Source organism: Scaptodrosophila lebanonensis, unplaced genomic scaffold (assembly GCF_003285725.1).
Source record: "Scaptodrosophila lebanonensis strain 11010-0011.00,11010-0021.00 unplaced genomic scaffold, SlebRS2 tig00000024-arrow-pilon, whole genome shotgun sequence".
NCBI lineage: Eukaryota > Metazoa > Arthropoda > Insecta > Diptera > Drosophilidae > Scaptodrosophila > Scaptodrosophila lebanonensis.
In genome coordinates, this window is record NW_022060538.1 from 16,161,141 (window position 1) to 16,187,156 (window position 26,016).

The 26,016-nt window shown below is 41.0% G+C and overlaps 1 protein-coding gene across 2 annotated transcripts in view; it reads right to left on the reverse strand.

The window, feature by feature from the left end:
* LOC115620377 overlaps nucleotides 1–26,016 on the reverse strand; it is a 124,217-nt gene that overhangs the window by 46,689 nt on the left and 51,512 nt on the right. The window contains exons 3-5 of one of the 2 annotated variants that reach the window (XM_030513583.1): nucleotides 15,979–16,055; nucleotides 7,148–8,334; nucleotides 940–1,718 (exon numbers count right to left, since the gene is read on the reverse strand). In XM_030513583.1, coding sequence (XP_030369443.1) covers nucleotides 940–1,718; nucleotides 7,148–8,334; nucleotides 15,979–15,986 — 1,974 coding nt within the window. In that variant the 5' untranslated portion in view covers nucleotides 15,987–16,055. The remainder of the gene's footprint in view (nucleotides 1–939; nucleotides 1,719–7,147; nucleotides 8,335–15,978; nucleotides 16,056–26,016) is intronic. The other variant, XM_030513584.1, reaches the window with a different exon arrangement.

Here is a 26,016-nt window from a genome sequence, read left to right on the forward strand (position 1 = left end):
CTTGTTGGCGCTGCTCATGGCGGAAGCAACACGCAGTCAACGTCGTTGTTGCTACGTTGTCGCTGCGTTTATGGTTCTGCGAATGCCTGGCCACAAAAGTTTCTAGTCAGTCTCCATTGATTCCAAAACCACAGGAACACACGCCTATATTCTATCAGTGTAGACTAGGGAGGGATGCGAGCTGGATAGGTTTCTCAGAAAACTGGAAGAATGGCGGATTCGAAAGCAGAGCTTGATCGTTTTACACAATTCGCAATATTTGTTGTTTACTATACATACTGGATTCTTTGTAACCAACATATTCTTGCCAATATGCCAAAAGCCAAACGATTTTTGGAAGTGCAACTTCTTATGTGTGGGCTGTGAATACTGGATCGGCAACCTTTTCTGTGATGAAATCAATAGCACGGTAACAGGCACACATAAATGAACAGTAAGTAGACCAGTTGGCGAAAGAGAGATTATGAATGTAAACAAAAATCATCTATCTAATTTCCGTCGATTTTCTAGCCATTTGCGTATTTTCTATCAATTTCTCAGATATTTTTACCGGCTGTGTATCAATTTCTAGCTGTGTTTTCATCCATGTATAATGAGTTTTCTAGCCTTTTCTAATTTGCATTCCTTGTTATTTATAGCAGGGTTTCTAGTCATTGTACCTTAACTTGTAGTTGTGTTTCTAAACATTTTCTAGCGCGTTTTCTAGTCATTTTTAGGGGATTTTCTGACAGCTTTAACCATTTGCTAGCCATTCTTTTCAAGCCAAATATACATTATCCATCAACTATTGTAGAGTAATGATAATGGCTCCCTTTACCAATCTAACCTTCACTTCTATCGCGTGTCACCCTGACACAATTTCTTTTTTATTCATCGTAGTAAGAAGGAGATCGTTTTCAACTAGACTTATGGAATATCTATTGGATGTGGAGGACTTACCTTCACGCGCTCCAAATACTCCTCCATTATGCCATATGGATCATCGCTGTCATCATCTATCAAGTCAAGACTTCGCGCCAAGTCGAGATTTTCGAGAGTAGCCAACTTGGCCGCGCACTTATCGGAAAATTGCAGCTTATAATGCTGATGCTGATGTGCACTTGAAGTGTTGGCGTCTGGTGTCGAGCCCAAGAATTTGTTATCAACTGTCATGGCTGCTGCATTGCTTCCGTATTTCTCGCCATTGCACTCGCCGCTCAAATTGCCGGCGCGTTGAGTGAGCCGAGTACGCGGCATAGTTGCACAACCGGTGCTAAAAACGCTGGCAGCTGCCGGCAGTGGGATGCTGGATGAAGTTGCTGTTGCTGTTGCTATTGCTGCAGCTTCATCATCAGCAACTGTTGCTGCCACATCACTTAATCCCGATTTGTAGCGCGTCGTGTCAGCCGCGATAGCCACGGCGGAAAGTGACGTGTTGGTTGATGCTGCTGTTGCTATGGTTGCTGCTGCTGCTGGAGCTGCTGCTGGAGCTGGAGGCGATGGCGTTGCTCGTCCATTGCTGATGCCGGTGTTGCTGCTGCCGTTGATAAGCGTTTGATGTTGTTGTTGGCCACCGTTCCTGCTGCTGCCACTACTAATTGCACTTTTCACATCGCTTGTCATGTTATTTTGATTTTTATTGCACTGAATTTTAGTAAATTTCTTAAAGTGACCGTTGTTGTTGTCATGCTGCCGCCCGGCGCCGTTTTGTTGTTGTTGCTGCTGCTGCTGCTGTTGTTCTGCAATTAGAATTGTAAGGAAGAAACCACGGTTAGCAATTTATCTGAAATGCATTTTCTTAAACACACTATATGAAGCTGTCATTGTCATGGCATGCTGAAAATAATTTCAGTAAAAAATAAGCTGTTGCCCACAATTGCCGCAATTATTGCGGCATGGTTGCTGCAACATGTTGTTCATATTTCGTGTAATGTTGCTTGTCGCCGCTAACACCTCGCAAAATGGCGCGCCCAGAAAATAAAAATCTGTTTTCATACGAGTGTATGCACACATATTTATTTTTTATTACTTGGCCGTTTTTGGCGAGCTTTTTGTGTGTCGCCTGGAATTGAAAAATTACGCCAAATGTGCAACAGCAGCCACCATATGTGCCACATGTGGCAATGGCTGATGCTGCTGTTGTTGTTAATATTGCCATTGCATGTGCTTTTGGCTTTGGCTGCTTAAGCCAAATGCGCGAAAATTTCTGCGCTAATCGCCTCAAATTGTGCGCCAAATGTGTGCCATTTAAATTGTCATAAATTTCGAAACATATACGTATGTACGAGTATGTGTGTATCTGCACATGTGCGATTATTTTTTTGTGAAACGAAATGTTTTAATTTTTTTAGATTGCCATAAATTATGCGCAATTACTTGTTTAAATTTATTACCCTCCCTTCTGCTGCTCTTTGACTTTATTATTAGGTCTGCACAAGAGAACAAACGACAATTACTTGATCACACCGATTATTGGATAGTAATTATTATCAAACATACAGCATGCTGAGTTCAATAGCCAAGAATTTGAAATAGATAGCCAGGAATAAATTCAAATAAAAATTTCAAAATATGTGTTTTAGTTCTGTTGCTACAAAAGATTCCAATGGGGGGAAAATTTGTCAACTCTACTTTTGATAATATCTTAAGTGAACCAATGGAAACCATATAGTTATCCTCATATTTCAAATGTGTGGCTGTTTGCAATAACATTATCGGGAATTCTTATAAAACAAACAAGGGAACAGAGCTTGCAACGATTTTTTGCCTTTTCTCTAGCTAGTCCCACTCCTGCTTACATTAACTAATAAATCAAATGGAAGTATTCTCAAACTTTCCTTCACTACCCACACATTCCGAATTCTTCTCAATAACTCAAGACGTACAAACATCGGACAACAACAGCAACCCTATTTGAATTCGTATCAGAAGTTCAAGTGAACTTTTTGGCGTCGCAGCGGTGGCCACGAATGGCCATTGTCGCCATCGTCACCTTCGATGCCACGCCAAACAGAACGCGGTGAGACCGACATGCCGGTCTCTGTTGAATGTTTGTTAATGTGTATATACTTGTATATATACATATATACTCGTAGTGTGTGTAAGTACGTAAGTGAAACGGTTAAAGTTTTTCGCTGTTGGTTTTATTGCTTTGATTTTATTTTGTTTTTATTGCGCATGCGTGCGTTCGATTGAGTTTTTTGATTAAAACGTAGCCGTCGCGTCGTCGTCGTCGTCGCCGTCTTCGCCGCCGTTGCCTGGGACTTGGCAGCAGTTGGGCCGGTAGGCGCGCGTTTAAAAATTCTGAATCGCATGCGTTACACAACTGAGTCGCGAGGCTCATGCCGAGCTCGTAAATCAGCGGCACAAACGAGTCCGTCAGACACTTGGACAGCTGGCAACATTTTATGGTGGTCTGGCCTGGTCTGGCCTGGCCTGGCCTGGCATGGGCCAGAGCAGCTCGAGTTTGAATGTTTGCCCAATTGATCGTTTTGTGGCGATTGGCAGGACGGGCCAGGCCCATACTCTACTACAGTTTTCGCTGGCTTTTCTTCTGCTTTTGGCTGCATTTCAATCGTGCAACGGTTTATTTGGCAATAGGGCGCCGATCACTGCGCCCATATGTACGACAGTGTGTGTTGTGTGTGGGAGGCGCGTTGAAAGTTCATGGGAGGTCTCCGAATCGATGCCAATTCATGAGTACGAGAGATTTGCGAAATTGCGCAGCAATACGATCCCGCAAATGGCAACACATATGTGCCAATTTAGCCATTTAATTATCGGACAAGTGACAAAAGTATCTTCGAACCTTGGTTGACAGGCCGCTTTTGTTCTATTTCATTGTCGTCTATAAATTTCCGACTTTATGTCAACCTCAGCCAACCCCTTGTACAGCACTCAGCTCTCGCCGCTCAGTCAAATAAAGCATTGCAAAGAGACAAAAGAAAACTAAGCTCAACAAAACAGAGAAACCGTATTTACTTTAAATAAAACTGTTTGCTGGGTGCGCCAGCTAAATAGCCACTGTCCAGATGTTGTGCTCGGTTGCACGGTTAGTGTGTGTGTATGTTGTTGTTGTTGTTGTTGTTGTTATTGTAGGTTGCGGCTGCTGCTGATGTTTACCGATTGATTCGCGGTCTGAGGTCACTTCAACGTGATTAATTGTTTATTGCTGCTCGTGGACGAAAAGGTGTCCGGCAGGGGAGGGCATTCGAAGCCAATCAGAAGGCGTTGTTGGCCGAAGCCGAAGTACCTAATTGAAAACATGAGCACTTAAATAAATGGCAAAAAGCGAAATCAAACAAGCAAATTGTCAGCTTGCTGTGACAATTGTCTCGCACACTTATTTATCTAGGCCAGAGAGATTTAGTTGAGGGCAAGGATACCAGAACATTGATGGGTGTGCAGAAAGCACAATTATTTTGATATTCTATTCTAGTTTGATCTAGGAAACTGTTAAGAAGCTGGCAGTCCGGTGATAAACTTATACATACTAGCAGAAAAATCTTTTTTTGTATCGCAAAGTGGTTGATTTTGACTTGTGAATTTTTATAATATATATATTATATAGATTCCTTTCTTCATTTTCTCATTGTTCAGTATTCTAAGTCGTAAAAAATTTGAAAGCAATAAAAATTAAAACGTTGACCTTGATATAGAATACGAAAACTTAAAAAAATTAAGGGAAAACGATTACCCATTTTTACTTGGATTCATATTAGATGTGAGGCGATATTTCCAAATACAGATTTAAAGCACAATTCAAGAATTGGCAATACAATATAACTTATATAATAATAATAATATTATATAAGTAAAGTTGCATATACATTTCTGATTGGGTTTGAAAAGTACGAACAATTTCCACAAGCTAGGCGGGAAGCACATAGAGTAAATATTATAATACGAAGTGTGTGTTGTTTAAATAGCAGAGAATTTTATTGGCTAGTGGCAAATAGGTGGCTTATTTCGGAGACCGTTGCAATTATCCACATATACTCATATTATCTATATAATAAAACTGGCAATGGACAATTAGGAGCGTTTTGTTTCCTTGCAAAGGATTTGCACGAACAAAAATAATTTCCCTTCCAATTTATATTCACAAACAATAAATAAAGCGTGACTGCCCGTGCTCTCTACAAGTAAATGCAAAAGCAACAGTGGCGAACTGAATGCAACTTACTGGGGACTACCTCAATCTGATTGTTCAGATACGCCGCTCTGATCACAGCTGTTGCTCGCATAAGAAAAAAGAAACTGCAATCGACGAGTGACGAATGCGGTCAACAACAAATGCGTGTATATGTATGAGTGTGTGTGTGTGTGTGTGTGTGTGTGTGTGTGTGTGTGTGTGTGTGAAATAAAGAAACAAAACAAAGGTCCAATAAGTGAATAAGTAAATAAGTAAACGTGCTGTAGAAGCTGAGCACCCGCTCTTGATTTGGGCATGTGGCATGGGGCATGGTTGCACGCTCATTATTCGACAATTGCCAGTAACTGGGACCCAGATTCGAAGCTGACGTGCGTCAGTTGAGTGTGCAACAGGATGAGACTATCATTATCATCATCATCATGATCATGATCATGATCATGATCATGATCATCATCGGCATTATCAGCATTGTCGTGTAAAGACAAAGTTGGCTTAAGCCGCGCGTCACTTGAGCTTGGCTTTTACTTAAGGGCTTGTCCCAACAGGGCTGGCTGACTTGGCTTTCAAGCCTCATTTGCCTATCAATATGATATAATACGCGCTTATGACGTTGAACCGTTCATGGGTACGTGTTTCCTGTTTGGTCTGCGACTGCTGGCCACAAGACGCACTGCAATGGCAAACATGGATGGAAATGATGATTATGATGATGATGTTCATAATGATGTTGACGCCCTGTGCTCGCTGCGCGCAATCAAAACTTTGCAAAACAAATCATATTAAGTGCACTTTGCAGTTGGCATTGGCTGGTGACAAAGTTGTCGATGTACTATATTGCTGTATTGGTGCATTGCTGTATTGCTGTATTGCTGTATTGCTGTATTGGTTGGGTGTGTTGCATGGGTTTCTTTGTTTTGTGGCAGAGGTCCGGCAACTGCACCCAAAACCCCTTTTTAACGAGTTTTATGCTTTCAATTGGCGCGCATTATTAATAAATTTATTATTATTGCTCACAGTATTCAGATACATGAGAGTATGTATGCTTTTTACCATTTCAAGCGACGTTTTCTTAGAGAGTTTTCATGTTGACTTAAGTGGCTTTTTATTAAACATTGCGGCATTTAATTGATCTGTAATAGACTGCAGTCAAAATATGAGTGTGCGCTTGTGTCTCTAATGTCGATGTGTGTTGCTGAGCATGTACGAGTACTGGTGTGTGTGTTAACGGAAATCGAATCGAATACGTCATAAATTATTCATAATATTCAACTGCAGCTAAGCTAAGCATTGCTGGCTATTTAAGTTTTCAGTGCGGCAAGCAAAGAAAACTTAAACAGCATAAGGAATTACTCATAAACACGCCCTAATCGCAACGTTTTTTGTTTACTTTTATTAAATCAGTGCCTGAAGCTATGCCTTAATCGTCTCTAATTGACTTTAATTCAATGCACATTTTACATGGATATTTAAGGCGATTTTTATTAAAAAATTGCCGATGATCATATTTAACTGAGGTCATTGGAAAATACACTTAGTCAGAGGAAATAACGTGATGAACCTGACCTTCACAGATGCCCGGGGGGATATACACTCCTGCTCTAGTGATATCAGAAGATTAAATGACTGAAGCCCCAAACGGACTGTTATGTTTCCACCGATTTGAGGGATTTTTTATTTTATTCAATTTGGAACTGAACATAGATAATATAAAACATATGTATATGCATATCCGCAACTCGACCGTTGGCTTCATTCAGATGAACTGCTGTGGGAAGAGGATGTACTACTGCCTAGCGAGAGTTTCCCAAGCCATTTGACATCTAGAGCTCGAATCAATTAATAACTATAATAGGAAACATAATTTCAGCGCCCAGTTTTCCCACAGCGCCAATGTGTCGCGAATCCGCCCGCGGGAAACTTAGCTATTTAGTCGCTAAAGTTAATGACGCGGCTTTTGCACAAAAAAAAAAAAAACAAGCAGACAACAAAAATGAAATGAGAGGGGAAGCTTACCATTTCCTGCCGCATAAGCTGCAATGCGTTCCTTCACCGACCGCCTCGGCTCATCCCCGCGCACATCATTGTATCCATTTGTGGTGCGGTTGGTGTTGTTGCTGTCATTGCTGCAGCTGCTCGGCAGCAACATGTGTGACGATGTTGCTGAGGTTGAGTCATGGCTAGGACTACGCTTCACCATTGTTGTTTTGATCACAGTCTTGAGGCGAGAGGGCGTTGTTGGACGTGTTGCTGGTGTTGGCTTGGCTGTTTGTGTCGCTGCTGCTGTCAACCCACACTCGATTTGCTTGCTTTGTTGTGGCGGTGTCGCTGTTGCTGCCGCTGCCACATTCGTTGTGTTCGTAATTGTCATTTTATTCTGCGACTTCGGTGAATCAATTTTCAAATTGCTGTTATCGCTGTTTTTACTGCCGCCGCTGTTGCTGTTGCTATTGTTGTTGGTGCTGTTGCTGTTGCTGTTGTTCGTTTGTGGCTCAACTTTGGGCTCGGCGGCTTCAGGTAATTTACAATAATTATAGTGTAAGATATTTTTGTCTTGTGTTGCAGCGCTGTTGCTGTTTTTGCCGCTTCTTAGTGTATTTTCCTTATTACTATATTGTTGTTGCTGTTGTTGTTGCAATTTTATGCTATTGCTAAGTCTTTGGATCTGTTGTTGCTGCTGCTCACGAGTGCAGCTATTGTTGCTGCTCCTATTACTGTTACTATTACTGTTGCTGTTGCTGCCTTTGCCTTTGTCCTGCCGCCATTGCTCATGCGCATTTCGTTGATTCATTAATTTTTCCGTTTCGTTTCCGTCGTGGCCGCTGCTGTTGCTGTTGTTGCTGTTCCCTCCGATCTCAACGATATCATCATAATCGCTGTCGCAATCGCGGCCTCGGCTATTGTTGCAAATGTTGCTGTTGCTTTTGGTGTTGCTCTTGCCGCCGTCGCTTGCGCGTGGCACATCATCAATATACGTGAAATCGTTATCAACGAATATGTTTCTGGCGTGCAACGTATTGGGGGCTTTCGGGTGCTTCAGATTGTAACGCCTGCGTTGTGGGCAGCAGCACAGCTTGACGGCCCGCGGCGATGTTGGCGATATTGGCGATAGCGACTGCGGTGGCGTCGCAATGTCAGCCCATTTCTCGATTAATGCCAGCTCGCGAGCATTGGACATTGTCGTATGGCCATGGAGTGTGATTCTGCAAAGAGAGAGAGAGAGAGAGGCAGAGAGAATTGATAAAATTAATTACGATACAATAAAGGCAGTTAGTTAGCTAGCAGCCAAAATCATGTTTAATACATTTCCCACCAACATGTTGCTGTTGGCGCATCAACAAAAACAACAGTAACAGCAGCAGCAGTAGCAATGGCAACAGCAACTTTTCACCAACGTGGCAGAAACGAAAAGTTTTCCTCATTCCTGCGCAAACGCTGTTGAATGCCGCCACCGATTCGTTGCGCACATCAGCGCATGTGACAGCCCGATGGCAGCGCCATCTGTGCATCATGTCTGGCAACATGTTTTAATTGCCAACTGCCTTTTGCTTTTCAATTTCATTTGCCAGCCCCAACACTTTCCATTACTCTTTTCTCTCCAATGTCCAGTCTTGCAGTCCTAGAAGAAGCAGCCGCCACAACCGTTTCAACTGACCGCCAAATGTTGCCACTGCTGCAGCAGCAGCATGCGAGCTCCAACACTGGCATGCACCGGCAACAGGCAACATACAACAGACAACTAGCAACCAGCAACCGGCAACATGTCGATGCATGATTAACTGCGGCGTTGAACTGCAAACGGCGGCGGTCTGATTCATTTAATTGCATTCGCCGCGGCGTCGCTCGTTGTGCTGCCAAACACGCCACCGTGAAAAATGTGTGCAGCAAATATCTGCCCAGAGGGCACCAGCCAGTCAACAAGTAGTTGGTAGTCGCCAGTTGGTAGTTGCCGTCCTCCCCACCCGCCCACTGAGAGACCAGTCCCAGTCGTAGTCCCAAAAAGAGTCAAAGTCAGATTCGCATACCGAGGACTGTCAACGTAAGCATTTTGTTGATTAATTCGAGTTCGAGAGCTGCGGGCCACAAAAACAAAATATTTACGCGCATTTAACGTACTCGATATTCATCTGAATAGTGATGGCGTCAAGTGTGAAACTTGGGTTCGAAACTTGGCTAGCGACACATCCTGGCTGACCTTTGAAAGCTCTCTGGTTGGTGGTGAAAGTGCAAGATAGGGGAAATTCCTTTCACCAAAGCTCAAGCGAATGACCACACCTACTTTCCGAGAGTCGACAAATTAATTTTAATTGTTCAATGCTGCCTCCTCTGTCCTTATCTGGGCAATCTATCTATCTGCCAATCTTCGCAGCGAGTGCGCAAGTGAAAATAAATGAACAATAAATAATTTTAATTATTTCATGAAGATGTCAAATTACACGCCCACATGTGCAGCCAAACAATAGCGTCAGGAGGCGAAGGAGGAGGAAGAGGGGGCCAGCTAGTTGGCGCATAATTCACATGGCTGCCATGTGTCGGTCCCAGGCAAGCGAATCGATTTATCGTACAATGGTATATTTTTCCACAACAGCTGATTAAAAAGACCACTGATATATTAATTTCAATTAATTAAATAAATTAAATGGAAACAAACACCTTAATCATACAAATTATACATTTGCTGTTGTACGTGATAGTATTCTTCAGCATTACAATCTCTCCATTTCTTTGGATCGATTTGTGGGGAAACAAACATTTGAAACATACAAATTATAGGGATATTGTGGCCTTACAAAAGTTTTGGCACTAAATTTTCGGCAAATTGCTTAAGTTCGGCATTCTTGTAGGAAAACCACAAAAAGGTATAAGGAAAATTTAAAGCTTAGCAAGGCTAAGAAAATTGTATTGATGGGAACCAAGGTTTGTTCCAACTTTTCACAAAGCTTTCAAGAGACATGCTGTGTCTCCTTAATGATAATTATGGAATTTGTATTAAGTAATAATATTTGTTATATAGCAAGCGCTGTTAAAAATTAAGGTGACCAAAATTAAATTGTTGGCCCCAAAACTAATAACAAGACCCACAGTCCACGTCTTCACACATTTTGGCTCTAACAGGCGGCCTTTTTGGCGGCCCCTAAGCCAGCGAGCAGCTGCGTTTGCTCTGTGTGTATTTATTTTATTTTCATTTGCCATTTCCAAATTTATTTATTAATATTTGAACATTTTTTTTATTAACTGAAGCTGAGCTCCACACGTGCCTCTGTGCTGTGGGAATTCAACCAGCTTTAATAGGATTTCGGCAGCTTTACATCTCCTCAGTTGGTCGCCGTTTCAGATTTCATGGTACCATAAGACCTGCTCTCACTATATGGCGGTTGGTGATTGAAAATGGGGAAGACGGATCCACATACAGTTTTCACAAAAATACTTGATATTATTGTATAGGTGGTGTATGAATAGTGTGAATACTATATTACTTATGTACTTCCTGTGTTTCAAAAATGTATTGCGCTTAGTCTGTTGAAAACAGTTATAATAGGAGTTCTGCCTGTCAAAAAAAAAAACAAGCACGCAAGGGTATTTCAGTTTCGGCGTGAAAATATTGGCTTACTTTATGGTTCCACAGCGTATATTATTATAACTATGTAGTAGTACGTGTAATGTAGTGATTTATGCGCATGAAGCTGCTGCTGTTTGTTGCTACGATGCTGTCCTCATAAAAGGAACGAAATTAATATTGAAATGCTGTTAAATCCAGACTTACGCATAAATTAAAACATACTCATAAGTAGGTAGGCAGGCAGGCAGGCCTCCGTTGTTGTTGGTGTTGCTGGTATTCATTTGCTGTTTGTACTATTTTTATGCACAATAAAATAAAAAATGCATTTCTCAGCTGTCAGTTGCTGCAGTTATTTTTTTCTTTGTCTGATTTATGGTTGTCTCTGTGTCCGCGTCAGCTGCTTAAACATTTGCACATTTGCAATGCATTTTAAGCATTTGACATCGTAAATATTTGTCAATACATTATAAATGTATATATACACACACGCACATAAGAGTTTATACATGTGTCTGTGTGTGATTGTCATATCGAGCTTGTTTAAATGCATTGCACGTAAATTGCTGGTGGCTATTTATTTATGAAGTCTAGACGAGTGCGAGTGAGGCTTAAATTGGCATATTCTTGATTAGCATAATGTTTGGGCCCTGAAACTAACGGCATTTAGTCTAGGCGGGTTCTATGAACCCCTGCGGGCACTCTCTTCTTCTCCCTCGCTTCACCCTCTTCGGCCAATAACTCGACTGCAGCTCGAAGCTTACAATTAAGCAGCCAATTGGCTGCTGGTCTTATTTTGTTTTTCTTCCATGATTTTAATAAGCGCTTTATGCCAGCCGCTTAGTGTCAGGCAGTCTGTCAGCAGTTAGCCAGCCGGTCCATCGATCAATCAGGCAATCAATAAGTCAATCATATGCACGAGCAATCAATAAAGCTCATACAAATTGCTGTCATGCACAAGTAAAAATTTCGCCTTTTTGTTTGGCTGCTCGGCGGGCTACAGTGAAATATTCAATAGATTTAAATGCACATTTATTTTGATGGCTGGCAGCTAAAAACAGAGGAAGAAGAAGAAGGGGATGGGGAGGGGGAAGGGGGAGGAGGGGGAGATGGAGTCGCTGAAGTCGCTGGAGGAGGGAGAAAGAGCCATGGCCAGCAATCAAGGCGACATTAACGCATGCAATTGCAACAGCAGCAGCAATTGCAGCAACAACAACCGGTTGGCTAAGCGATTGGCGTCATTAAGCGATAACAACAACAATAACCACTTGGGGTCTATTAATGCTGCCCATTAACCTTTTGACCTGCCAGCGTTCGCCGCTTTTGCCGCATTGCGTGTCGTCCACGACCTGGCTCACAGACCCAGCCCACAGCTAATAACTCTCTTTCGCTCCTCTCCCCCCTTTTCTCTTCCTCTTTCTCTGTTGCTGAGGACACGCAAAAGTGCGCAGAAGCCTTAACTTTTTGCGCTTAATTTGTATTTGTCTTTTCCGGTGACTGCCCAGACAGAGATCTGGCCAACATTTTGCTGCCAATTTGTTACGCCACAAACTCTTGTCGCCCGTCTGTCGGTCTGTCCGCATTTCGTTTTTTTGGGCAATCGCAACCCCATTTAAAATCCGCATTTCCCAGGCAACCGACAATTTGGCAATTAATTTTACATTTCCTTAGCTCGTGGTGTGTGAACTGCAATCGCTCTTTGACCTTTGGCAGCCTCTCTGAGCGACATGGCTTAAGTGATTCACGCCAACGCCAACGCCATACGTCACTCGGCCTAACAAGCGCAGAATTCCAAGCGGCAATTAATCAAAGCGCCTGTGGGCATGCACGGACATGCGCAGGCAGGCAAACAAATCCTTTTGTGCGCGGCAAGCAACTGACACTCAAAATCGTTAAAATGACAGCGGGAAAATGTTCACAACGCGAAACGCAAAACGCGAAGACGAAAACAACGGCTGTGACGATGTAGGCGCCTCATGAGTCAACTGAGAGAGCCAAACGAGAAATGCGTTAAGTCTGCCATTTAGCTTTTTGGGCGGCATTTCGCTTGGTCAGCACGACAGGCAGACTAGCAGACGGGACTTGCCGACGGGCTGCTCGGATAGTGACAGTGACAGCTTTTTATTGAAATTAAGATTTTCAAAGCAAATACAAGGAACTTGAGATGGAAATCATGGTATCGGACAGTTTAAGGACAACAAACTTCTGTAACCCAATTGCTATTGTTGATCACATTTCTTCCATTATTCTCTATGATGAAGTCTATGGTCACTTTGAGAAAAGTAAGTGCGCTGCAAGAAATGTATAAGTATATATAGTATATGATATAGTAAATGATTAAAATAAAGGAGAGGACTTTCTTTTCCAAACCTGTCCCTGGAAGCTAATGGGTTATGCAAAGTATGTAATAGCAACGGGAAACATTCCTGATCCAATAAAGTACACATACTTTTCATCAGCATTGTTGACGCCAAAAGCTGATATAATTTAAATTCACATTAATTCCTCATGGCGGGGAGAATATTTATGTAAAGAAAATGCCTTGCTATAATTATTAGTAGTATTGTAAACAGATTTGGATTACTTAACCGATATTTCATTGTTGTTCATGTTTATGTAAATAGCTGACTAATAAGAAACCCACGAATGTAATTGAAATGTAACAGATATCGATGGATTGGAGTTGTATCGATTGTGTGCATAAAAGGCACACGTCCACACCTAGGCTAAGCATTATCATTAGAATAAAACTCGTTTCCGACTTTTTATTTGCGAGAATTTTGGATCCGCATATGATTTAGAAGTTGCGGAATCAAGCATGAAGAGATAAACCGATCTAGACATATCAGTCCGAAAGTTTTTTGTTTTGTTTTGGTACACAGTATTTTATTGTTTCTTACTATCTTCTTTCAATTCATCATACTTATATTTTATATTAATTTATCCCCCAGCAGTCTTTATTATTTCAGCAACAATCAAAGCTAGTTCAGAACACAATACATTGGCCATATGCTAATGAGCAAGCACTTCCCTTAAGTTAAATCCATTTTACTATCCATTGAAAAGGTAGATGCAAAAAGCTTACCCTCGACCCTAAGATATGGTTATGGATTTGACTCATTGGCTCTGACTAAAGATCCTTCTACTTTTAAAACTCAATTCAATAAAAGCACTTTTGGCAGACGAACAATCGTTCCATGTTCCATCAGTTAGTCGACTGGCCTGACACATTGCAAAATGTTTGCAAATGTCGCACAGGGGACTGGTTGCTTGCCCGCCGGCCCGGTCGAGAGTTGATTTTATATTCAGGGACAAGGACGCGGTCTTGCATAAACAAAAGCAGAGCAACAAAGCCAGCAAATAAGTGGGAAACAAATACATGCTGTTGTGGGTAATATCGGACCGTCATAATTGGCGGCATTAGTTTGGAGCGCTTGGCGCTTTTCGATAGGTGCTCGTTGCCGATTACCGCATTGAGTCTTGGGGGCACCTGCAGCTGTTTGGATAGCTCTTTCGGACAAGTTCAAATTGAATTTCAATTGTATTGTATTGTCCATTGAGTGTTTTGTGTTTTGTGTGGTGTCTTATGTGTTGTGTGTTTTTTGTTTGTCCGGTGCGTGGTCGTTTCGCACAAAGGCCAGGCCAAGTTAATGAAAATATCATTTCAATTTAGCCCAAAGCGTAACAATAAATTTGTCTACGGCAACACCGACTTGGAGCAGCTGCAGCAGGCTTGGCTCAAGCAAAAGCTAGACTCAGAGTCCGAGTCAGAGCAGAGCGAAAAGGCATTGCGCGTGTCTCAGTTTATTGACACATGAAATATGAGCACCGTCGAGCGCACTTCTTAGGGTGTGGACGCGCGAGTGCTTACTTTAAGCCATTTTCGAGGTGCGTGCTAAGCGCACATTATTCAAAAAGCGCTCAACGGGCCAGTCACAAGTCGCAAGTCGCATACCAAAGTCGCAGCCAAAGCCTTCCACATCAAATGCCTACTGCCTCTCCCCTGCCTCCCGCCCGTTCAACGAGTGTCAAGATTAAGCGCAAAAGTACGCAATCTGCGAGTGCACAGCCCGCTGTCAATTTGACAAATGCGCCGAGCTCACCGATTGTGACATTTTTAGTGAATTCGTAATTAAGCATGCGCGCACATGCATAAATAGCATAAATATTAAGCTAAAACAAAGCAGCGAGCGCTGCTGTTACTGCTGTTGCTGCTGTTGGTGTTGATATGGCCAAATGTAAACATCGCACCCGGCAAGATTGTCGATCGCTGATCAGTGATCGCTGCTCCACCGCTGTGCTTTGTCAGGATGACAAATTGCGGGGGCCATTAAGCAGCCGCCACGTTTCGGCATCTACGCCAATGGTAATTAAAATGAGGCAAATGCTTTGGCATTTGGTGCGTAAACGTGTCAAGGACTTGCGACATCAAATGAATTTTAAATTGTTACAAATCGTCGGTGTTGCACAGCATGAACTGTTTCGGAATTGTATTTTCGTAGCCAGCGAACAGCGGCAGGTGGCTCGAAATAGCATTTGCAAGCAAACACCTGGGTAATTAAATCAACCCGATATTGTGTCAAAACTTCAATCGGAGTGATTTTAACAGATAGACACATGATCGCAAGCACTATACTCGTATGTTTCAATATAATTGAGATGAAGATCGAAGAGTAAAAACCTCACGTCTATCTGTTCTCAACACTCTCATATGGGGAAAATATATGCTAAATACTTAATTGAGCTCTTCAATGGATCTATACATATAGTGAGACCCAATTCTTCCCTTGCCCATCCCTTTAGAATGCAACAGACTGATATTTTCAATTTTTAAATTTACTTGAAGCTAATGCAGTATTTTAATATTATATATTTTATATTATATTTTATTTTGTTTCATTAATCAGAGAAGGGTGACTACAGTTTTTCACATATATTTCACTCATTTCCGAGCTAAGGAATTTGACAATTCTTGCTGAGCTATATATAATATCTTGAAGCTAATAAGTGGCAAACAAACAGCAAATAGTTCAGGGGCTATGGAATACACGTCTGCAATTATCTCATCAGCTTGCAAATAAAACTTGTTATACGTTTATTGTCGCTTCCATTTCTAGCCAGTGCTTCTAAATGGCAATGATATCATCAATGCCAGCATTTTAAAAATTCACTTGTCAGTCACTGCGTATACGTAACGGCTGACACACAATTCACAAACAAAATTCCACACTCCGTTAACTTAGAACTCCCATGAATAACTAGTATTTGTTAAATTCAACTGTATACTCACATTTGCATAAATATATAGGTATCTTAAAGCGCGATCAACGCGAGTTGCGAAACGGTAAAAGAAATTTGCATATTTACCTGCAAAGACACAGAAAAAGACACATTAATTGTAGGTAGAACTTCTAAAAAGATTGCTTAACTTTCGAGCAACATTAAAACACACCTTTTGCAGTAAAAAACGGTATTCATAACAATTAAATTTTCATATCATCTACACTTTAAAATATAAAATTCACTTTTTAGTTTATGGCGAGACGTGTTTACAGTCTGAAACTGCGTTGATAAATAAATTGAGAATTGTTCAAAAATCAATGGGCCAACTCAAACTCAAAATAGCAATCCCCAACCCCACTACTTCCCCTATGGAGAAGCTGTCTTCTTGCACACAATATGCAACATTTTGTTGTGCATCCGGATGTTTGTGGTCCAAGTAAACAAAACAGGAAGACAAAATCGAAGTCGCAGCAAAATTAATGTTCAACTCTGGGCACAACTTGTTACAATTATTTATAATGGTGCGTTGCGATCAAAGTCGCATGTAAATTTGTTATATCATCAAATGCTAGCCGGGGCAATAATTGGGCTCAATCAATCAGCCCGTGATCGATGACTCGAACAGATGTATTCAATGAACGATCGATTCGAATTGACGAAGCGCTAATCTGCCCGTTGACCCAGTTGACTTTTTTCTTTATCTTCCATATGTCTTCATACGAGTATGTATACACGAAATACATATAGTATTTAAAAGTTGGAAAAACTAATGCCTCGCCTTGCAGGTGAATGCACTCGTGATTTATTTTGTTTACTAATGAATTCAACAATTGAATACCGCAAGCTGAGTCAGTTGCATTGCGTTCGGACTGCGACTGCGACTGCTCCCCATAATTTTTCTTGAAAATATTACGCGGCTGCGGTCTCTGCGGATCTTTCGTGCCTGAGACCCACCTGGCGGGGGCTTGTCATCGTCTGTGGTTACGCTATTTGGCTTTTGGGTCATCATAATGAGGTGCTAAGGTAAATAGACTTTACAAATACGAGCAAGCCCGCGACGAAGACCAACCACAGCAAATTGTTCTGTGCACTTTTAATGAGCTCTTGAGGTAAGCATTTTCTTTTTGCTGTTGCTGGAATTTCTAGTGCAACCTAATGATGTTTTACTGGGTTTGTTGCTATCGTCGTGAAAGTACTATGTGGTCAAAAATATTTTCTCTGAATATTTTCAAATGTTCATAGATAGGTTTTCAAACAAGATATGAGTGTGTTGTGACAAAATAAAAAACTACAGTGTATATCGTACATGTGTGGAGAAAAAAAATGTTTAAAAGTAACAAAATAAACCATAATTGTATTTGATTAAAGATATGAAGTCGTATTTCTCGTACATAAGCTATATATATTTTGGGTTATATAAAGTTGGTGGACTTAATTGTTTATTTTAAATGATAGCTAAAATATCTGTATTATGAGTTCGAACTCATCATAATGCTTTGACAAGGATTGGATAGCAATTATATAAAGTCTGTCTATTTGCAGGTAATTCTTTTCCATGAATAGTTTTCTTGAAATCGCTTGAGGGAACAAAGAGAAACAGCACTTTAAAGGAAACTAATGTTATAAATTATTATTAGATTTGTAAGGAAATTTTAAGATTTATTTGTTGATAAACGATTTTCATTAGCTTTCTACAATCGCTGCGCCAGCCATTGCAACCTAGCCTAACATCGCCAAAAAATGAAAATTTTTTGGTACACATTTGTCTTCCAAAAGCGACTTTGTAATACACACAAATCTATTGGCATTTCCAGCCCAATTCAGATCTCTAATTTGAAATTCCGATGCAGTGATGCCAACGTCTTCCCGTTTCCATTACACACACATGAGACGCTTATGAGAAGAATTGGTGAGCTCATTCAATTCCTACAATATGTAGCATCCGTTGTTTCAACAATGTTGCCCCAAAAACTGAGCGGGCAACAAAAAAGCATGTTCCAATAAATAGAAAACCATTTGGCACAATGGGAAAATTTGGGTATTCTAGTTGCGGCGCAATTTGTTTATTTTGGACCAGCCGCTGATAGAATTGTAACAACTGTCGTTGCATAAATAAAGTCATTATGATTTATGCTGCGTCGACGACGATGTCGGCGTCGGCGTAGAGAAGGCCCCAAAGTCAGGCGATTACGAAACCGAAACTCGTTAGAACCGCCAAGCTGAGGCATCATGCCGTGCGGCATGGATTTGCATGTCTAGCGCCAATAATTCTAAGGCGTGCCCACTGATGATATTTGAAGTGGTTGGCGGTGCGCCGAGATTTCGACTTATGATATGGCTGCTGTCTGGCTGGTTGTCTGTCTGGCTCTCTGGGTCTTTGGCTCTTAGGCTGGTTGACTCGCAGACTGGTTGACTGGCTGACTGGCTGACTGGGCTACAATCTAAAGCCATCGCTGTGCGTGGAATTGTAAATTTCTGCAATTGCAATTAAAAGGCAGAACCGCTCCCCTTCGCGCTCATCGGGCAGCCAAGTATTGCTGCAACATCTCGAAGCATGGCTTTGTGCATGTACGCGGCTCTTTTCAAAACGTCCAAAACAACCGCAGACTGCAAAAGCAACAGCAACAGCAGCAGCAACAGCAACAACAAGTACAACGCTTATCAAGTCACTTTTGTTGTTATTGCAGATGCAAAAGTCGATTTGCACGGCACGCAAATATCAACGCACACCCCATGCCTGGCAAATGGACCGACTAGAGATGAGTGAGTTGCGTGAGTGAGTGCGATTTATAATCTTGTAAATCACTTATAGGCCTCACAAACTATTTTTGCAGGGTTGCTGAAGGTACTTTTCATTTCAATAATAGATATTTAGTTGACCTTCGGAAGTATGTAATTTTCAGTTTTTTTAATCTCCGATAATATTCAGAATTAAGACAATAATAATAGATATTGTGTTATTTGTAAATTAGAATGAACTTATGAAAATGAGTTATTAGCAATATCAGTAGAAATCTGTTAACTAATAAACACTCGCAAATTTTCATTTGAATTTAATTTTTGCAGTTGCTTTTAAAATTTATTACGTATTTCTGCAAAAAGCGGCTGTGGGAGAACGGCAATGTGGACTGTTTTAGCATAAAGTTATTATTGAAATGACAGACTGCAGTGTCACGTACCCAGCTCTAGGACAGACTGGACAGATTGGGTGAATAACTGACGAACGGACAAACAAACAAACAAACAAATAGCAAGCAAGTGAAAATCATTGTGAGTCACACACACGCATAACCAGACCAAAGCCAAAAGGCGGCCAAGCCATGAAGCCACCACAGCCCCCAGACAAAAGCCTCATTAGGCGGCAGCATCGTCATTGCTGCGCACTCGTTTCAATTTCAGGCGCATGCGCACACGCACACTCATATGCTGACGCTGACGCTGACGCAGGCGCGTTGGCGTTGAAAGCGCGTCGAGCACTCCTCCTTAACTACATAGTTACAGTCATTGGATGGCAGAAGGAGCAGAATCATCAGCATCAGCATCAGCACCAGCATCACCATCATGTTGCGAGTACGACTTCGTCTTAAGTGTTGCACTCCTATAAAGCGAATTATGCTATTTGCGTAAATTATTGTCAAGTGCTCGGCGTTTGGCAGACCGTAGACTGTAGACTGCAGACTGTCGGCAGCCCCGTACACTAAATCATAGATGTGGCTGCCGATAGTTGAGTTGTTTTTCACGCCGATAAAATTGTTATGCCTGGGTGCGCTCGCTCGATGCCGTCTCAGGCCCGACTCTATCGCCTAATGAGCGGGACTAGCATTAAACTCGTAGGTTATCGTAGTAAGCGAATCGTGTGAGCTGTGATCTTGGAGTGAAACTAAAAGTCAGCAACGTTGAAAATTTGCACGTTTTCGTTGCACGTTGACCCATAAAAGCGGGGAAAAATTAATAATGCCCTATTAAAATGCTAAATTTTATGGCCTGTGCCAGTTTCGAGTGCCGTGCAGGCGCACAAAGACAATGGTCTGGCCCAAGAACAGCTGCCTGCCTGCTGTAGGCAGGCGACTTTCTTAATAAGAATTATATATGAAACCATAATGAAAGAACATAAAAAACGAGCTAAAGAACTTATTTTCATGTGCGCCGAACATAGATACCCTACACTTTAGCTTAAAATAAAGACATGGACTTGGGCTAGAAACTGTTTCCATAATAGCGATGTATATTATTTTTAGAAACGAGTATTTTCTACTTATTTTGGTCTCCTTTTCCATTCCAAATCATTTAAGAAAATGTAGTTTGTGAATATTTTTACAAGCAAGCAAAATTGTTTGACATAAAACCGCTTTTTAATGACGTTGGCATTTGTCTCATTATAGTGATTAAATATGTATATTATGGGTGCTACAAACTTATAAAGAAGACAAGAAAAGTATTCAGTATGCGATTACTCTTGACAGGGTAGGGTATAATAATACTTTTAAGCACATGGGGTTTATGGGGCGACGGTTATTTTACAAATGCAATTTTCGTTTTGGGAAGCAGCAGGGAGCGACAGTCAGGATGGGAAGGCTCAGCATTTGACCCAGAAACGCAGTGCAGACGAAATTGTAGAGTCGCAGAAACGCGGAAGTGATTTTTAGTGCCTTTCAACGCGTATAAATAAGTTTAATGACTCAATTTGTTATGAAAAATATGTGCAGCTTGCATATCCATGTGCCAGCTACGGTTTGGGGAAGGGGCTGTGGGCAATAAAGGCAACTGCACTTTGGCATCGCTTGCCATAATTTTGCTTAAATTGGCGGGGGCTGTCTGCTCAGCTTTAAGAATTCAACATCAGCTTCTGCTTCTGAGACTGGAATTAATGTTGACATTTCGAAGTCTGGTTAATAAAAGGCCTTGTAAAATTTAGCAGGCAGTGCTTCGGTTTATTTTAAATAAATTACACAATTTAGTGGTTCTTTGAACCACATAAAAAATGTCTTTGTTCCTTAAACAGATAACTGGAAAATTAAAGCCATGCAATATATATAAAGCCCGTTTTGCTTTATTAATGCGTATATGCGTTTATCAGCCTTGACGTCAAGAAAAACTCCAACCTCCGAAACAGGTTTGCAATAAAATCGTTTCAGAACACTTTGTTTTGTTTTCTTTCAATTATTAAGCAAATCTTCCCCTTACATATAACCATTATCCATTCTATATACCCTACTGTATCTGCACTTAAAATTTATAATTTGAATTTATTTTTGTTGTTGTCTATTTTCTATTTCTTATCTAATTTGGTTTTGCCTCGTCGTGTACCTTCTTCTTCGAGTTGGATGCTGCTCCCTATAGGTGTTAAAGACGTACACAGAAAACCAATATACTATTACATTTTTTTAAAAAGGAGGGTATAAAAATATGTACCTGTATAGCAAGAGCAGTACGAACAGCACTCTTTGCCTTTTTTTATACTCTAGGCGAATAAAAATAAAAGTGGAATTTATGACAAAAGTGTCAATAGGCCGGCACATAAATGCTGTTAATTAACATTTATTGTTTGCTGATAGTACAAAAAAAATAAAATAAAAAAAACAGCACAACCACAACACAATCAGCAATAACAACAACAAATACATACGAAACGCTATTCAATTCTCTGCTCATAAAAAGTTTACCGAGGCACGCTTCGCCATTGAAATTAGCAAATGCTGTTCGTGGACGCTTTGTTAAAAAATTGATGAGACAACCGCCCAATAGCATTGAGTATTTAAGTATTTATAAAATCTTTGTTGCTCCATATACGTGCTTTCTATTCCGATAAGCACACAATAAGTACATACATGCACAGAATTGTGAAAAAAACACAGAACTACGATAATTGTTGCTAGAACGTAATACTTTAATGGCCAAGACTTTCTAAAGGATAAATACATCATCGTGCAACTGTGTGAAGGGCACAGGAGAAAAACCGTGTTATAATTTGGTGTAAGATTCGTTGAACTATGAGAGCTGTGGAAGCCCAATAATTGAATTGGATATAAAATGATGTTTTGTATTTAACTTCGCAATCCGTAATAATATATGCATATGTATAAATACAGTTACTAGGTTACTTATTTGCTGATACGATAGGATGGATGAAAAGCTATGCTGCAGGTCACTTCCAATCATAATTTAATGATATTGCTCGCCTTTCTTAGACAGAAGTAGAGTCACTGGCGACTTGTAAATAGCCCAGTGCATTATTGACCGATCGACAGATACATAGTATGCAAGAACTAAAATATATGTATTGGGGGGCATACAAATTTTTCCAAAGCACACAAAACAATTTAAAGTGATTTGAAAATAAACTACGCAAGATGATAAGATGAGGCAAACGCAACCGCAGACCGATTTGATATGATTGGCGGCGGAGACTTGGGCCTCTAGGGCCCATCTTTGTCTCTTCTCCTTATATTGCCGCTGCCGTTGATTCCGTTGCCTTGGTTGTTGTAAACAAACTAATTAAAACTGACGCTGACAGTTGATGACAATTCACGCACAGCTGCAACAGTAAAGACAATGGGCTAAGCTTGAGCAACAGACCCACGAACGCGCATTGAATTTCTCCCAAAGAATTTACGAGGGACGCTGTAATAAATGAATACGAATATATGGCCACATGATGCTTCAACCCCAGTCGGGCGCCTAGAGAGCCTCCATTGCGTTTGTTCAATTGAAATGTTGCACGCGTAATTGCAGAACTTCAATTCGCTTCAAAGAATCATAATTATAACGAAGGCGGCGGCGGTGTCTCGGCCAAATAGAAATGCAATTCAAAATGGCCATTTATAACAGCAACAACTCTCGGCGCATACAAATTGGGCATAATGGTGTGGAGGGGCAGCAAATGATGCGTTAGCAACATGTTGCCAACAGCTGTGAGTCATCACAACAACAGCAACACATGTTGCGCACATGAGGGCGTTGCCTCAACACTCGCCATAAGCCATAAGCCAGCAATAGCAACGGAGCAACAACTGCCGGGGCTGCCAAAAAACTATGACGCACAGTGGGCTGGTGTCTCCAAAAATGTATGCAAAAATATGCCAACAATTTCGTTCGGAGCGCGCCCCTTGCAATGAAAACAAAAATGTCAGAGACCGCGACGACAGTCAGTCTGGCAAAACATGCCAGACGTGGGTAAATAATTATAGGCCCACTTGCTGTTTCTGTTGTTGGTGCTATTGCTGTTGCTGCTGCTGTTGCTGTTGCTGTTGGCTGTAATTGCTTGGGCAACAACAAAAAGAACAGCAAACAAAGCTCATGTTTAACTTGAAATTGTTACACATTTTTCGCTCCTGCCGCAGCGCAGTCGGCGTGCGGGCAACCGAGCAGTGACAATCATAATTTTTCATAACTTAACCGGTTTCGGTAACGTTTTTCTTTGTTGCCTTTTTGCCCGGCTAACTGACTGACTGCTAGTCTGACGTTTATGTTACTCGTGTTGCGCTAGCGGCAGTATTTGGTATTTACCTCGTCCATGTGAATATTTGCTAGGGTATGTGTCTATGTGTGTGTGTGTGTGCCTCAATGCCACAGCACCGCTGCACACGCGCACAAGTGTTGGCGTCGAGCAACCGCTAAGCGTTGCCGCTTATGGAGAGTACTGAAGCTTGGGCCTGAGCTGGGGCTTGAGTTTGCAGTTCAGCTTGGGTGAGTGGCGAGGCCAGGGTTCAGGCAACGCTCATTCCACACAAGAATAATGTGGCATGTGCCTGGTCATAATTACCGCCATACGCATCTGGGGCCACACCGATGTCAATGTTGATGTTGATGTCGATGCCGATGCCGAAGCCAACAACTACGCTATCTGGTCGACATCGCATAATTAGCCTCAATTTTGTTGCCTGTTTTTTGGACGAGGGCCCTTGGATCAAACAAACAACATTACGGCTAGAAGAGCAGCAGCAGAAAAAACATGTTTGCATAACTTCATTGCTGCGCGTAAGTATATAACTATTTTAAAACAGATACATTAAATATGTACGGGTGTTCAAGGTGACTCGGAATTGTAAGTAATTTGTACTCTCGTGCATTACTTACGGATACAGACAGACCGAGAGTATCTATTTCTAATACAAAATGTATAAAAGAAATAGATGCCAAAAGAAAACAAGGTATTTATGTAATAAAAATAACGCCAAATTCATTAATAGCATAGATTGCGAAATTTTAAATAATTCGAGTTCAATTTTAAGCATATCTCAATGAATCAAGAAATCTCACTAATATTAAAAAAAGGTTCTCAATATCTAAAATAAAAACAAATTACTTGCAAATAAAAAGCTCAAGCTGGGGAAATAAAAACATATAATAATGTTTATTTCAATTTTTCGAAGACAATTTGTAAAAAGTAGCGACGTTACAAAAAAAAAAATTCTAAAACGATGTAAAATTAATTTTGTGTTTTGTAAAGTATAATCAGTTTTTGCCACGCTTGCTCCAACAAATTAGATCCAATTCTGGAACTATAGCTATCAAACATCACCAGAATATTATATTCATCAGAATGCCACATACAAGTGAATCGGACCAACCACAACTGTCCTATTTCGAATTTGCAGTAAATATTACATGGAAATATGTAGTTCAAAGATAGTGAATAGTCAAGCCAAGCTTTTACTAAGTTTATCTGTCTTGTTAGTTATAGTCGATCAATTTCTTTCCCATTAGAAATAACACTCGTATACTCATGGTTGAGCAGCAAAATGTTAGTAAATCAAATCACTATACATTTCTGCCTATACAAGTATTAAAATATGGCATAAATTTCTTTCTCATGACATTTACAGATCCATCTGTGAAATGTATATGGGTGAGCAACAATAACAGCAACAGAAAGAGCATCAGTCTATAATTTAAAAACATTCAAGTGCCCATCACTCTATGGCAGGGCGATTTTTCTCGACTAGTTGTGAAAGGAAGTCAAACGTTGGGCCACAATGCTGACCAAATGCGCTGCAAAAGCGAACCGAACTTGCAACTCCGAGCGTCTGGAAGGAAAAACTGAAATAGCCACTAAGACAACACTACGGCAAACAACACGAAATAGTATTTCAACTGCAATTACTCGTACTTCAAAATGCCAACATTTTGCACAAAGAGAATTTTTCGCAACAAAAGCAGCGTGGCAACATCAATCATTTACATGAGGCAGCAGCAGCAGCGGCAGCAGCAACAGCAACAGCCGTTGCAGTAGCTGCTGCAACTGTTGTTTGGGCCCAGTAACATTTTCCAGCAGTGGCAGCAACAACATCGCAGCAGCACCGAAAGTGAGGCAGCTTCAAAAGTAAGGCATAAATTAGCTGCGGGGCTTATGTTAAGTTTTAATTTTGCACTTGTTATTGTCGTTGTTGTTGTTGCTGTGGCCAATGCTATTGTCTGCTCAAAGTAAAAGTGGTCGGCTTCTCGGCAAACTTTCCCGAAGCCATAACAATCAAGTCTAGTGTGCTAGCAACCCTTCTTACCAGTTTACTGCCAATATGTTCGATGTACACGTATGTATGACTCATGAACCACTCCACAGTCTTTGTGCATCGTCATAATTGGTTTATCCGCAGAGTCTGCTGTTTGCCTTTAAGGTGTTTCCCAGCCCACGCATCAGGGCACTGACGAGAGCTATTTGTCTGCCACAGTAGACATCCCCTAAGGGCCTCCGTAGAACATGCGGCAAATTAGTGAAACCAGGAATTATAATTTCATCTTTAGAGTCGAACTTCAACAAATTTTGGCACAATTTATGTACAACACCTAACACATGATTGTAGGTACTGAGGCTTCCATCTTGGAAATAATGGAACCAATATTCCTCTGACAGGTATCTTTGTACTTCAAAGGGTAAAACATCCCAGAGCCGTCGCAGTTTTTTTGTCAAGTTATGGGAGGTAATAAAATATATAGAAATTTTTATGTTTTTGTAAACATATATGTATGTATCTAATTTTATATTTAATATAAAAAATTATTATCACAAGTACAAAATATGTTCTTAAACCTATGTATGTTGCACTCA